General features: G+C 45.1%; 1 protein-coding gene across 4 annotated transcripts in view; it reads right to left on the reverse strand.

The window, feature by feature from the left end:
- Positions 1–15,999, reverse strand: part of EDD1 (glycine-tRNA ligase) — a 199,000-nt gene that overhangs the window by 93,118 nt on the left and 89,883 nt on the right. For all 4 annotated transcript variants that reach the window (XM_086812812.1, XM_086812814.1, XM_086812813.1 and 1 more), the window contains exons 5-9: positions 15,772–15,835; positions 15,458–15,513; positions 15,251–15,328; positions 15,041–15,115; positions 14,682–14,752 (exon numbers count right to left, since the gene is read on the reverse strand). In XM_086812812.1, coding sequence (XP_086668938.1) covers positions 14,682–14,752; positions 15,041–15,115; positions 15,251–15,328; positions 15,458–15,513; positions 15,772–15,835 — 344 coding nt within the window. The remainder of the gene's footprint in view (positions 1–14,681; positions 14,753–15,040; positions 15,116–15,250; positions 15,329–15,457; positions 15,514–15,771; positions 15,836–15,999) is intronic.

The following is a 15,999-nucleotide window of genomic DNA, read 5'->3' on the forward strand; positions in this document are numbered from 1 at the left end:
TACATGATAGGCTAGCCTGTTACGTGGTGAGCTACCGAGCACAAGATCAATGCAATCATCTTCTGGACGTATGGGTGCCAACTCATTTGGTAACTCATCAACAAAACAATCATTGTACTCTTGCAAGAATTTCAACCTATCATTACTAAGAGTGTTTACATGCACATTATCTTTCTCAACATGATCCCATACGAAAATCAAGTTCGTAAAAACACTCTTTTTCATTACTTTCTTAATTTGTACATGAGATACAAGGGAAATGATATCACGCTCTTCACTAGCATCAATTACATGCTCTCGGCCTTTATGCATGAAGGTGATCTTGTTGGTCTTGTAAGCCTTGCACGGATCAATGCGTGTATGCCAAGGCTTTCCAAGCAATACATCACAGCCATTCAAAGGTGCCACAAGAAAGTCCTCATGATCCACATAGCCTTGAATGTGTACGCGCAACTTGCCAATAATAGGCATAACTTGCACTTCTCTACCAACAAAGGCATCCCCTGCTTCAATTTGAGGACCTCCACTTCAATACCCAAAGCAGCTGCCATCTGTGTAGATATGAAGTTCTCAGTTGCACAATCATCAAACATGAACAAAGCGGGCTGATCCTTAAGTTGTCTCCAAGCTTTACATACAACCCTGTCTTTGCTATCGTATAAACCGTTGCCTTGCACATCCGGAACCATATGTACATTGGGCTTTGATGCATTTGCATTATCACAGTTCTTCTTGTTTGGGCATGCATTTGCAATATGCTCGATGCTAACAAAAGTAAAGCATTTCCCCTCGCTCATATATTGCTTTTTCTGCTCAAGAGTGAGACCATTTTGAAGGGACGCTTCTTGGTAGAGTTATTTTCAGCCTTCGGACCATTTTTATCTTGGTTTTGGGCCTTATTAGGTGGCTGTCCATTATTTTGCAGGTTTTGGACAGCCCTCTCTTTGCCTTGAAATGAGGATTTAGCTTTGTTGGATCGACTCAATTAGAGTTCCAATTGCTCAGTGGTAGTGGCGGCTGCGATTAGTTGGTGTAAGGTGTGACGACCAGGATACATTTGTACTCCCGCCTTGTACACGGGTTGCAATCCCAATTGAAACCTTCTCTTTCTTTTTGCCTCGGTGACATGCATAAATGGAGACACCTCCAAAAGCACTTTCCAAAACTTTTGTACATATGCATTCACTGTTTCCCTCTAATTTTGCTTCACCCAATCCCATTTCATTGTTATCTCATTCAATGCATTGGGAGGCAAGAATTGGGCATAGAACCTCTCCTTGAACTCTTTCTCATGATCTAACAAGATTCGGTGCGAGCTTCTCCATGAGCCACCAATGGGCAGCAATGCCTTTCATGAACATACTTACATGCCGAATCATGGATTTTTGAGTGAAATCCTCATCACTGAAAGCAATATCAAACTGGGCAATAAAAGCAAGTGCCTTTGATACATCATATTCCCCATGATATGTGTTAAACTTCACAGATTTGTCTCCAGCTTTGAAGTCATGAGACTTTGATGTATGTGCCTGCATCTCAACATGTTTCCCGCATGTTTGTCCATCGGAACAGCCCCTGTGAATGGCATCATTTTAGGAGAAAAAGGTGATGCATAAGGCATAGATACATGTGCCCTGTAAGCATGAGGCATGGCTGGGCCCTCAACATGCATTGGTGCATTTTCAACCATAGCTTTTCCCTCACGAGAACACTCGAAGGCATGAGTGGAATGAGAGATACGCGGAATACCTATACCAACTGGAAAATTGCAACCTTGCATGTGTTACGCATGTACATTTTCAACCGGCAATGGCATTTGACATACGTTTTGACCAGTTCCATAAACATTGCATCCTTCATGGGCTACATATACTCTTATATGGCATGAAGTCGCCAATGGTTCCTCTCCCATAGCATGGAGATTCATCCTCTTAGACATAAGTTCTTCTTCAGGCACCTGTGGGGATTCCAAGACATGTGGGATGGTTGCCGTTTCTGCATAGGCATCCTCGGTACAAGCCAAGTATGCACGTGTTGCATCCCTCGGTTGCATGTGCAACTCTTGAGCAATCATTGCCATTGCATGATCCATATAAGATTCAACTTTCTTGGCTTTCAAACGGTCATGTACCAATGGATCCTCGCGGTAGCAGTAGAGCTTCAATTGTTCTTGTTCTGCATGGAGAAGAGCCTGCATACTAGTAACTTCAGCCCTTAAGACTATGGACTCTTCTTCCTGCATTTTCTCTTTGCAAAACGGGACGGCTGTCCCACATATTCATCTTCCCTACTGTGCAACACATAAGTCTGCTCATCCTGTAAAGCATTGGAGGCATGCATTTCATTGTCCCCGCCTCGTGTTAGCATCTGCAACATTCACTGTATCGCTGTCCATAGTGTTCTAATGTAGAGATAGCTAGTTTTCACGGTGATCGTCTTTCACTATAGAAGTGAAAGAGAACCGTATGCTCTGATACCAATCTAACTTGGTTGAACACAATACTAATCAATACACTTATATACACCAAGATGTAATGCACAAAATGCTCAATAAAAGAGGTAATTTGCTGAATTGACAAGAGACGCACAATGAGCCGGAACGGCCGACCCCTCCCTCAAATAAAGTATATTGATCTTGGGAGAATCAAGTACATAGTGTCATGGCCATTTCTGACCAGATTTCCATATCAATGCATATGAATACAATATTGCAAACAAAGTGGTTATCGGTATAGACTTACAACTCACACTACCCTCTCAAGTGCCCATGTTCCCTACCATCTACTCTCTATTGTTCCCGCACACAAGGTAGCAAAAATCTGAAAGAGAGCACTACATAAGGTATGTGATCTTGGGATCCAGTTACTCCCTCTTGCTACATGCTTCCATATTTAAGCATAAAAGCTTACCAATTGCAAGTAGAGTCGATGATAGCGGAAGTCCTCACGATGGAAGTGCTTCGAATGTTGAAATCTTCGATTTGTCGCAATTCTTCGCAACAAAAATCTTCAAGAGATGAAGGAACCTTGGGAAAGCTTCCCCTATGGTTCAACTTGAGAAAGGAAGACTGAAATTAGGGTTTCAACAAAAAGACCAAAAATTATAGCAAGAAAGAAAGCTCAGAGCTGTTTTGCTGAATTTCAATCATTGGGAGTGTGTAGGAGGGTGAATAGCACCCGGAAACACTGGAAGCTTGGGAAACACCCTAGCAAGCTTGGATATGGAGTTGGGAAGAACAAAGTGCAGAAAATACAACCTAAAAGGCATTATGAAGGAGGCGCCTACTTCTAGAGAGAAAGAAAGTTGTATTAATGTCTTCAAAAGGCCAAAATGACCTATGAGACCAAAAGGTTACATCATATCCATGAGGTACATCATCCTGGGTACAAAATAGTAATAAAGAAAGATAACAAAAATCTAGAACTTTAAAATTTGATCTAGGTACATGAGCAGAGAGCTCTCGTATCACCCTAATATATCCCTCATGGGCTGCTGTGACATGGTTCTCAAGGTGGTAAAACTAAGCGGACGCAAGAATGTTCTGCGATGATGAGAGATGATGGCCCGGATCTTCCTGTGGTAGCATCGCCGTGTGGGCGAGGGCCATGGGGTCTCGGGCATCGAGCTCTGCATAACTCAGTGGCTCTGTCAAGTGTCGCACCTCTCGACCGAGCTCCTACACTAGCCTGTGGTCTGGGTATGATGGGTGGATCGGCCCTCGGAGTGCTGGTATGGAAGAAGTCGGTAAGAGCTCTCTGTGTTGGTCCTCGAGCAAGTATAGCTGATCTGGATCACACTAAGGACTCCCTGTGTCTACGGAGCTCTAGAAGAAAAAGTCCCAGGCATCTCTGATCCGGGAAGTCCATGATCCTGGAAAGTGGTCCGAACCTAGCTCGGAAGAGGCAGTGGAACCTCCCCCAAATCTCATAGTATACAGGGCATCGGCATATGTAATGGTCCTCTGTCTCGGGCTTTGTGTGACAGAGGTGGCATATCCTATCCTCTAGTGCGGCCGCCCTAGGCCCATATCTGGCAGTCTCCACTCTCAGCTGGTGGGACGAGGTGTGGATCTGGCTGATCGCACATCTCACCCCAAAGGATAGATGTATGCCCATGTAGCGTGGACGGATGATGAACCCATCCTCTGTCAGGCATAGGCTCTGTAGAAGGCCATCTTCGTCCCCAGTGGTGGACGACTAGGTGAACTCCATGTCCTCTGAGTATCCAGTCTGACAATGTCCTTCCTAATAACCTTGTTCCGCTCTGTGCGGCTGAGAGCAAATGATGGGGCCTCTATGCTGTCCTAGAAGGAGGGGAGTGCCTCCATCTGCATACCATGCATGCCAAACCAAGTGCCTACCTGTGCATACCAGCACTCTGTATCTCCCTCAAGTGTCAACTGTCTCGAGGACTCTAGGGCTAGCCGAGGGTATCTATCAAGTGGAAGCTCCCATAGCCTATGCCAGTATGTCACTATTTGGAATAGAGCCTCTGTCACTATCGGTGCAGCCCCCATCTCTGCCCGCACAATCTCATGTGGCACTGATGGTTTACTCCTAATCATGCATGAGATCATCGCCACTAGGGGCCTCTCCATCGGCTTCCACCCATCATATACCTCCTCTGTATCTGTCTCGGCCGGCTCTCTCCTCTGTCTCCTCCTGTGGTATAAGCTAGGACCCCAGATGGGGGCACCATACAGTAGTGCAGGTGTAACTAAAGTATCAAATAGCCAAAGCTTCGTCCTCGGCTCCTGAAACTATATCTATGAGCATGCCTCTCTAGCGAGCCAAGGGCTACATATCCCCTCATCGATCTAGCGTCGGCCGCCTTCCGCATCGAGAATTGAGGTCCAGCAAAAGTGATCCCAAGGTATACATATGAGGTAACATACTCCACCGGCTCTCCACTGTATGTAAAGAGAGATGGTGAGTTGTCCACTCTAGCTGTCATAAACTTAATGAAGTGTGTATACACTCATTTATAAATTAGTATTAATTCCTAAGGCTAGGTTTATGACCAATACTTACCACCTATCACATGCCACATAACCATGTCAAAAACAATAGCCAAATGAGCCAGAAGGAGTAAAGGTCCTTTTTGCTTAAAGCTTTATTATCAGTATCATAGGTGTCGGTGGGAATCGCTTGAGTAATCTTGCACGAGTAAAACAGAGTGAAAGAAAACAAAAGACAAAATCCAGTAGATAGTATTTATCTGCCGCGAATATTCCATCGCTTTCTTACCAACTTTACCTACTTCAATAACGTCAAAATGATCTATTAAGTTACAAGATCCGTAAGTTGGATCCTGCGGCTATGCTCTTCTTCAGTCTTCGAGAAGTATAGGATGTCATCAAAGAAGACACCTATAAATTTCCTGTACCCACGGAATATGCGATCCATCATTCTATTAAATATAGTCAAGGTGAGGGTTGTCCAAAACCTGCAAAATAATGGACACCCACCTAAAGAGGACCAAAACCAAGATAAAAATGGTCCAAAGGCTGAAAGTAACACTACCCAGAAGCGTCCCTTCAAAGTGAGAGACTATAGTCTCACTCCAGAGCAAAAAAAGCAATATATGAGCAAGGGAAAATGCTTTACTTATGGTAGCACTGAGCATATTGCAAATGCATGCCCAAACAAGAAGAAGCGTGATAATGCTAATGCATCAAAGCCCAATGTGCATATGGTTCCGGATGTGTAGGGCAACACTTCACATGATAGCAAAGACAGGGTTGTATGTAAAGCTTGGGGACAACTTAAGGATCAGCCCGCTTTGTTCATGTTTGATAATTGTGCAACTGAGAACTTCATATCTACACAGATGGCAGCTGTGTTGGATAATGAAGTGGGGGACATGGGTCCTTAAATTAAAGCAGGGGCTGTCTTTGTTGGTAGAAAAGTGCAGGTTATGCCTATTATTGGCAAGTTGCGTATACACATTCAAGGCTATGTGGATCATGAGGATTTTCTTGTGGCGACATTTTGTGGCGACTTTGAATGGCTGTGATGTATTGCTTGAAAAGCCTTGGCATACACGCATTGATCTGTGCAAGGCTTACAGGATTAATAGGACCACCTTCATGCATATAGGCCGAGAGCATGTGAGTGACGTTGGTGAAGAGGGTAATACCATTCCCCTTGTATCTCATGTACAAATCAAGAAAGTAACGAAAAAGAGTGTTTTTGCGTACTTGATTTTTGTACGGGATCATGTTGAGGAAAATAATGTATATGTAAATACTCTTAGTAATGATAGGTTGAAATTCTTGCAAGAGTACAATGATTGTTTTGTTGATGCGCTACCAAATGAGTTGCCATCCGTACGACCGGAAGATCATCGCATTGATCTTGTGCCGGGTAGCTCACGGTGTAAGGTGTGACCAGGATACATTCGTAGTCCCGCTTTGTACACGGGTTGCAATCCCGATTGAAACCTTCTCTTTCTTTCCGCCTCAGTGACATGCATAAATGGAGACACCTCCAAAAGCACTTTCCAAAACTTTTGTACATATGCATTCACTGTTTTCCCCTCATTTTGCTTCACCCAATCCCACTTCATTGTTATCTCATTCAATGCATTGGGAGACAAGAATTGGGCATAGAACCTCTCTGTGAACTCTTCCCATGATCTTACAGGATTCGGTGAGAGCTTCTCTGTAAGCCACCAATGGGCAACAGTGCCTTTCATGAACATGCTTACATGCCGGATCATGGATTTCTGAGTTAAATCCTCATCACTAAAAGTAATAGCAAACTAGGCAATAAAAGCAAGTGCCTTCGCTACATCATATTCCCCATGATATGCGTCAAACTTCACAGATTTGACTTGTCTCTGACTTTGAAGTTACGAGACTTTGATGCATGTGCCTGCATCTCAACATGTTTTCCCGCATGTTTGTCCATTGGGACAGCCCCTGTGACTGGCATCATTTTAGGAGCAAAAAGTGATACATAGGGCATAGATACATGTGCCCTGTAAGCATGAGGCATGGCTGGCCCCTCAATATGCATTAGTGCATTTTCAGCCATAGCTTCTCTCTCACGAATACACTCGAAGGCATGAGTGGCATGAGAGAGATGCAGAATACCTGCACTAACAGAAAACTGCAGCCAATGTTGCATGTGTTGTGCATGCACATTTTCAACCAGCAATGGCATTTGACATACATTTTGACCACGGCCATGGACATTGCATCCTTCGCAAGCTGCATAAGGTACTCCTGCATGGCATGAAGACGTCAATGGTTCCCCTCCCATAGCATGGAGATTCATCCTCTCAGACATAAGGTCTTGTAAAAGCACCTGTGGGGATTCCAAGACATGTGGAATGGTTGCCTTTTCTACATACGCATCCTCGGTACGAGCCAAGTATGCACGTGCTACATCCCTCGGTTGCATGTGCAACTCATGAGCAATCATTGCCATTGCATGATCCATATAAGATTCAGCTTTCTTGGCTTTCAAACCATGGATCCTCACGACGGTACATACGAGTAAGCTCAACCCTTAAGACAATGGACTCTTCTTCCTGCATTTTCTCTTTGCCACGCGATGGTTTGATGTTCCTTAGTATGCACCACATCAATCTGCCCATCCTGTAAAGCATTGGAGGCATGCATTTCATTGTCCCCGCCTGTTGTGTTAGCATCTCCAAGATTCATTGTACGGCTGTCCATAGTGTTCTAAGTGTAGAGATAGCTAGTATTCACGATAATTGTCTTTCACGATAGACGTGAAAGAGAACCGTATAATCTAATACCAATGTAGCTTGGTTGAACACAATGCTAATCAATACACTTAAATACACCAAGCTCTAATGGACAACATGCTTAATACAAGAAGTAATTTGCTGAATTGACAAGAGACGCACAATGAGCCGGAATGGCCGACCCCTCCCTCAAATAAAGTATATTGATCTTGGGAGAATCAAGTACATAGTGTCATGGGCATTTTTGACAAGATTTCCATACCAATGCATATGAATACAGTATTGCAAACAAAGTGGTTGTCCTTGCAACTCACACTACCCTCTCAAGTGCCCATGTTCTCTACCATCTTCTCTCTATTGTTCCACCAACACAAGGTAGCAACAATCTGCAAGATAGCACATAGGACAAGAGAACACTACACAAGGTATGTGATCTTGGAATACGGTTCCTCCCTCTTGCTACTTGCCCCCATATTTATGCATAAAAGCTTACCAATTGCAAGTAGTGTCGATGATAGCGGAAGTCTTCACGATGGAAGTGCTTGGATTTGTCGCAATTCTTCATGGCAACAGTCTTCAAGAGGATAAAGGGAACCCTAGGAAATCTTCCCCTATGGTTCAACTTGAGAAAGGAAGGCTGAAATTAGGGTTTTCAGCAAAAAGACCAAAAATTACAGCAAGAAAGAGATGTTTTGCTACTGCATTTCAATCATTGGGAGTGTGTAAGAGAGTGAATAGCACCCAGAAACACTCTTGGAAGCTTGGGAAACACCCTAGCAAGCTTGGATATGGAGTTGGGAAGGAGAAAGTGCAGAAAATACCGCCCAAAAGGCCCCATGAAGCAAGCGCCTTCTACTAGAGAGAGAGGGAAGAGTGAGGTGGTGAGTTGTCCACTCTAGGTATCATGTAGATGCTATGTGGTGCAAGCTAGAACGGACACATGGTTGATTACTCCCTTTGTACAAAGGGGATAAAGTCTGGGTGGTGGACATTGGGTTTTGTCTACCTCGGGACATCAGTGTGTGAACACCGGGCTAGTCATAATTTTATAAGTGAGTTTTGGTCGCCCAAAACTTAATGAAGTTTGTATACACTCACTTATAAATTAGTGCTTATTCCTAAGGCTAGGTTTATAACCAATACTTACCACCTGTCACATGCCACATAGCCATGTCAGCAGACAGTTTCACACGCATGGTTCATGGGTGGGCATCCCCTTACTCGGAACTACACATTGATCATGCAAGCATGAAAACAGCATGCAATTTCAATTGCAAGCAAGCACATAAAGATGTTATGCAATGCAGCATTGGTATGGACTTTATGAGACTATACCAAAATAGACATGCTACAGGCAAGTGCACAAGGTACCAGACCCAATGGAACACCAACCCACCAAGCATTTCTGGGCATGTACACAAAGGCACAAGTCCCAACGGAAAGCCAATTCCACAGTATCACATGAGTGGCGTCAATCCCTAGCATATACAACTACCATGCACACCAGTCCGATGTACATACATGATGAGAAAGCACAAGTGGACAAATTGGGTGGCCAAATGGTGACACAATCAGAGCTTCCTAAGCAAACTTTTTGCCTCAATACATCGCTGCATTAAACGTTTGGAGTGTCCTGACAACACAAGCAATGCAAATCTCTGCACAATCAATGCATAAACATCCAATCAAGGCATGTGGAATGGAAAGCCCCAATTTTTTGTGCACTTGAGAGCTGAATGATGTGCCAAATGCACACAAATGCGAATTTTAATGCACTCTTGGGCTAATTTTTGTGCCAATTGCACATAAATTGCGAAAGCCTCAAATCTCTGTGTACCCTATAGCTACAATTGTGCAATTAAGTACGAATCTCTGAAAACCCCCAAATTTTTGCAAAGCGTGCAACTTTAATTTCTGCAATCAAGCAAAAATTCTGCAATTGCGTACATGATATTGTCGTGTTTGCCTTGAAATATGCAATGAAGCATGAATTTCAAAAAATCCCACCCTGGAATTTTGCAATGAAGCAAGTAATTCACAAAAAGATCCAAGAGTAGAAGCCAAAAGAAAATACCTGTGAGATGTTGGAGAGGGCTGCGCTGGCAAGGAAACAACGGGGTCCCTTGTTATGCAACAGCTTATGGACAATGAACAGTATGCTTGCAGCAGGTGATGAATGGTGGACACACTGGCCTGGAGAGGAAAAGTCCACGACAATTGCAAGGCTGCACAGGGGCGATGATAAGGGCACGGGCAACAAGAACAGAAAGCGTCGGCAACGGACGGCTAGCTTGACGGACGTCGACGGCCCAAGGAACGGCAACACCGCCGAACGAAAGGGCCCAAGGAATTCTAGAAAAAATGGCCCGTGCCACGTAACCCCCAGAGTGGGCTAAGCTCACTGAGCTCTGCCCACTATGGTTCGAGGGCCGCCATTTGCGTTGGCAACGGATGGCTAACTTGACAGACGTCGACGGTGACGGAATGGCAACCATAGTTACCACGGAACGGGAACATTCCGGGAACGTCGGATGCTGGAACAGGAGCGGGAACGGGAACGGGAGCGGATCGGGAACGTCGCGGAACGCCACGTCATATGACATGTCGGCATTTAGGACTAAAATGACAAAACATTTAAAATATCCAAGATTAAACTTTAAAGTCTTAAACATTAAAAATTTGAAAAGTCCAGACTCCAAATAGAAACTGAAAAGAAAGTACATCGCATGTGGAATCTGGATATATAGAAACTGAAAAAGAAAGTACATCGCATGACAAGTACAAAACTAGCCTCAAGGGCCACGGTAACTGGTGAGTCAAAGACTAGTCATCAGCAAGTGGGATCTCATCCTCCTGTCCAGGTTGTCCCTCAGTCTGCTCATCCTCATGGTGCTCCACATCATCCTCTCCCTCTGGCTGATCCTCACCATCATTGTCATCAAGATCAAGGCAAAATCCAATAAATGGCTCTGGAGTACACTCTGCCCTGAACTTGTTAAGCAAACGCAAGTTTGCATTAACAAATACAAGGTCATTTGCCTTCTGGACACCAAGCCTGTTCCTCTTCTTGCTTGCAATGTTTCCAAAACTGCTCCATAAGCGCTCACATGGCGAGGAGCTAGCACCCTGGCTAAGCACTCGAATGGCCAATCTTTGCAGCAATGGTGTATCTGCCCCATAATCCTCCCACCACCGTGCACTGGATATCTTGAACCTATCATTCTGTGCATCCAGCAAAGCGAAGAGGCCTCTCTTTTGTCGATAGAAGGAAAGGTCTTCACGAACCCTCCTCCTATCATCTGCACTGGGTACAAGCTTCCTCAAGATATCCTCCCAACCCTGCACAACCTCTGCATCTGTCTCTTGTCCTTTGCCTTGAAATTCTGGATCCACCACAAATGCAGCAGCCTCTAATGCAGAGTGATACTTTGTCCACCTGCCTGTCGCAAGACCTGTCTCCTACCCCCATCCAAAGTCTGTAGAGATAGGATTCTCTCAATCATCCTGTCCATCCCCTCGTACACCTTGCCAATGCAAGGCTCATCTCCATCAAGAAGCCTCAACATAAGAATGATTGGCCGCACAACCTGCAACAATACCTCAACAGTGTCCCAAAAAGTGTCATCAAGAACAATGGACCTGCATCGAATACCTGCCACTGAGGTACGCTCTCGCCATGCATCCCACTCCTCACAAACTACAAGCTGCCTCAAATGATTCTTCACTTCAAAAAGACGCTTTAGCATAAGGAAATTATATGCAAAGCGTGTATCCGAATACTTTAAGAGATCCTTTAAGGATCTCTGTCGATATACAGCCAAAATGTAGTGGTGGCGAGTGATAAATGAAACAATGTGATTGCCCATTTCAATAGAAGGCTCCACCCACTGCATCTTACCAATATCTTTGAGGAGATTGTTGAGCCCATGTGACATGCAAGGAGTGAAGCAAATATGTGGGTACCTATCCTCAATGATCCTCCCTGCTGCCCTGTTTGAGTTCTCTCCATCAGAAACAAACTGGATGACATTATTGGGACCCACGTACTCAATGGCTTCACTCCAAATATTTGCCAATCTCTCTGCAGTTTCGCCCGCCTCTGAATTGTCAATAGCTTCAATAAAAAAGCTACATCCTCTGGAGTAGGCAAGGATACCCTGAATGGAGCGGCTCCTGGTGTCACTCCAACCATCACCCATGATAGTGACACCACATCTACGCCATACATCCTAAATGGGTCCCAAGGCATCCTCTATGGCCGTCCTCTCTGTGGCTAGAAGTGTAGTGTGCAATGCCTCGGATGAAGGTGGAGCATAGCCAAGTCCGAAAGGAGCAATCTCCTTCACCATATCTGCAAAGTATGGGTTGCGGGCCTTTACCAAAGGAACATCTGCAGCATAAAAAAACCGTGCCACTGATGCATCTACTTGTGCCCTCCTCCCAGGGTGCCATGATGCCACAAGACTAGCCTGCACTGGACCTCGTGAAGCCTGGGTCTGGGAAGCATTTGTTCCATGTGCGGATGGCTGTGGAGCAGCCCCAAATAATGGAGTAGATGCACTCGCTGAAGATGCCACGCCTGCAGGTGTAGCTGATGATGATGTACCTCGAGGATCAAGAACAGAGGGCCGACTCCCTGCTGCATCAAGTCTATCTGCAAGTGCCTGCAGTCGTATGATATCTGCTCCTGACACTGTAGGGCAAACAAAAATGCCTTTGCCTCTAACCCCCAACAAATGGGCTCGCACACGATCCGTGCCTCCAGTCTTAATGGATCCACAAAAGTGGCACTTCCACTTGCGTGACCCTCCTCCTCTTGCACTATCATATCTGGACACAAGATCCACCTCATTCCACCAAGGGGATCTGTTTTCTGCATCTATGCCACGAGGAGGTGCCATTGAAATTGATAAATGGCTGAAAATTAAAAAAACATGCAAAATGCCCTTGCATGAGACATAAGTAAAGTGTCCACAAAGTGGAAAAAAACGCAGCAAACTAGAATCTCCAAAATCCAATGTTCATTGCGTAAATTTTAAATCTTACCTGCTGAGTGCTCAAGACTCGAGTCACGAGTGCCACCCGAGCAAAAGAAGGGGCCAAGAGGAGGTAGGGAGAGTGACAAGTGTGCACTGTGCAGTGTGGGGCAGCCAAGGCTCAAGAGTGAAGGTAGGGAGAGTGTGGGGCAGCCTGCAGGCCCGGGCAGCCAAGAGGAAGGTGGAATGGAGAGTGTGCCAGTACTATGTAGGCTGTGGGGCAGCCAAGGGGGCAGCGTGGAGTGGTAGGGAGAGCAGCCAACGAAGCAGGCGCAGCCAACGAAGCAAGCGAAAAAGCGAAAAACAGCCGTACACTGGGAAAAAAAGGCCGCCGGCGACTAGCGAAAGTACACTTTTTCCGGAACGCCCGGAATGTGCGTTCCGCCCTAACGTTCCAGCGTTCCGACACGCGTTCCGCCACGCTCCCCGGCAACTGGTCCGTTCCGGCTCCCGTTTCCACGTTCCGGGCACGCCTTGCGCTTCGGAGCGGCGTTCCGGCGTTCCAGGAAGGCGGAACGCCGTGTTCCGCGGTAACTATGATGGCAACACCGCCAAACGAAAGGGCCCAAGAAAATCTAGAAAAAACGGCCCGTGCCACATAAGCCACAGAGTGGGCTGAGCTCGCTGAGCTGCGCCCACTATGGTTCGAGGGCCACCGCTTGGCCAGTTGGAGGTGGTGAGCCCTGTACTAGTGCCGCCAGGTTGGGCGGCCGAAATGGGAGGTGGAGGGCGGCATGTGTGGCAGGGACACCAGATGGGCGGTGGCGAAGTAGGGCCTCATGGAAAGGCAAAGTGGATGGAGCAGGCGCCGGAATAGAGTCGGCAATAGACGGAAGTTGCAGCCGGCTCGTGCGCGAACAGATGGAGGTGTGGCCTGCATCAGTGGAGGGCAGAAAGCTCTAATACCACCGTTGGCCCAGGAGGGGAGCTACAACTGAATTAAGGTTAGGCACAGCAGCATGCACAAAGAGAAGAAGGCACACACAAGATGATAAGAGATGCAAAGAGTAGATTGCATTGGAATGTGTGGAGTTAGAAGGTGAACTCCATAATATCATAATACAACTAAAATAGAAGGTGTCCTTTCACACCAGATCTCCGAGGGGAAAAACCCAAAGGGAAAAAGTGCCCTTGGTTAGCCCATGTTCACATGTGGCACTACTCATATCATATATGCCAATACTTTTCTCACTGACTATGGTGGCGAGCCCACTTGGCATTATAGACCATCTCTGTGGTTGTTTCCCGCCCACCCCCCCCCCCCAAATTGTATGAAGTAGCCTTCTCCTCTCAAAGTGGCCAGCCCGTGGAGAAGAGCAACCTTCCCCTTTTTCTCAATTTTCTTGATTATCACTCCCCTCTATGGAGCTGAGTTTGTACTTAGCCAACATGGCTGTTTGTTTTGGTAGCTAGTAGAAGGATCTCTTTCCCAAGGACACTTCAAAGCATAACTTCTAGACTCTAAGATGAAGTCTCAAGAGTCAATAGTGAAGTTTAAAGAACAAATAATTTCTAATAATTCAGATTCAAAAAACTTAATACAACTTCAAACTTCAAATCCCAAAAATATATCAAGTCTTAAGAGTATGGTCATTAATGGCACCAGTATAATGTCAAACACACAAACGCATTAAGCATCCATGTGCTCATTGCTTAAACTCCCAAGTGTAATGTGCCCTCACACGAGTACCACAAGCAAAGAGCTCCAAAATAGCAAGAAGAGACGCAAGGAGACAATGAACCAACCAGTAAAATTTTTACAAAAATGACTCCATAGAAACATTTCGTCCTTAACAATCTCGGCGGTTTGGTTGGCTTGAAATACAATTTTTCATTTCTATAAAAACCATGAAAACAAAAAAAAAACACTTTTTGAGATTTACCAAGTAAACCATAGGAGAAAATAAGAAGCATAAAAAGGGACCTTACTCGTTTTCTAGAAACATTTCCCCATATGTGATGCCAGGAGCATAATGTATCTTTTTGAAATGATTAACCCCCTGCATTAGCATGCAGCAGATCTTCTTCAATGAGAAAAGTGTTTGAGGCATCAATACAAAATTCAAGGGATGTGCTTTATCTTCATGATAATTGTTCTTTATTACAAAGATCGGGTTTCAAACCCCCTCCCCCTTCAAAGCACGTGGTATAATACTATAATAGCCACTTGGGCAAGGGCCCGACTGTTTAGTGAGGGAAATGTGTATACCAGATTCTCAAGATAGAGCTTATTGTTAAGAGAGGTTTAAAGGGGAGAAAAAACGAAGAAGTTTTCCTGGGGCAAAGACCTGTACTGCCATTAGTATTCGTTCCAGCCCATACGTTATCTCCACAGAGACAGGCAACAAGGACATGCTTCCTGCCTGCAAAATCATCAAGTTAAAATATGGCCATGTCAAAATGTAAAAAAGATAAAAGGACAATAAGGAAAGCATGACAGCCCGCCAACACAAGCCTTATGTATTTACAGTTGGGCAAAAACAGCGTTCAGATCTTGCCTGTTGAAAATATGTGAATTGGGTAATCTCCATACCATCCATCCAGACCTCCCAGCCCAGGCCCCATGCACCTAGCACCTGTTATTTAGGATCACCAATTAAAGATGAGAGAAGACTTTCTCTTGAAGTGCTTTCTAATGAAGTGCATGCTTACTATGCGTAGCCAGCTAATTTTGAACTCAAGAAGACAAGGATTGATGTCATAACTGGACTCTCCCAATTGTCTTCAACGAAGCGCACATCATGAGATCGAATGTCTATGCCTGAAAAGACATAAGAAAGTGAATACATGAAAGTCATGTGTGAACAAATTTATCCAGAGTCATTTATCAGTTCTTTCAACTTCACACACGGTGCAAGCACACATTTCTACTTCTCTGTATGTGACTTGAGCCACGACTCTTCACCCTTTTGTGCTTCTGAGCCTTGTAAAACAGAACCAATGGAGATGCTTCCCTTCCCTAATTCATCTGCGAATGGAAAGCCTTTTTTTTTAATCCCATGTAGGTTCCATATCCTACCAAGAGCAGCAAGGCTTCCAAGATAAAGCTCCTGAGAATTTCCAGGATCAGGCTTCAATATGACCTGCAACCCACCCAACATTTCGGCAGTTAGAAATAATGGATGGTTATGGTCTAAAACAGAATAGAGGTATAAAAATAGTGCCCTAAGAAGAAAGGAAAGGAAAGAGATTAGGAGCCCGATAGCGGAGGGAAGAGGGAAGGGGGAAGGGGGGGTGGATATCCTTT

The sequence above is a fragment of the Cibotium barometz genome, chromosome 18 (assembly GCF_041138505.1).
Source record: "Cibotium barometz isolate CiBa-2024 chromosome 18, ASM4113850v1, whole genome shotgun sequence".
Taxonomy (NCBI): Eukaryota; Viridiplantae; Streptophyta; class Polypodiopsida; order Cyatheales; family Cibotiaceae; genus Cibotium; species Cibotium barometz.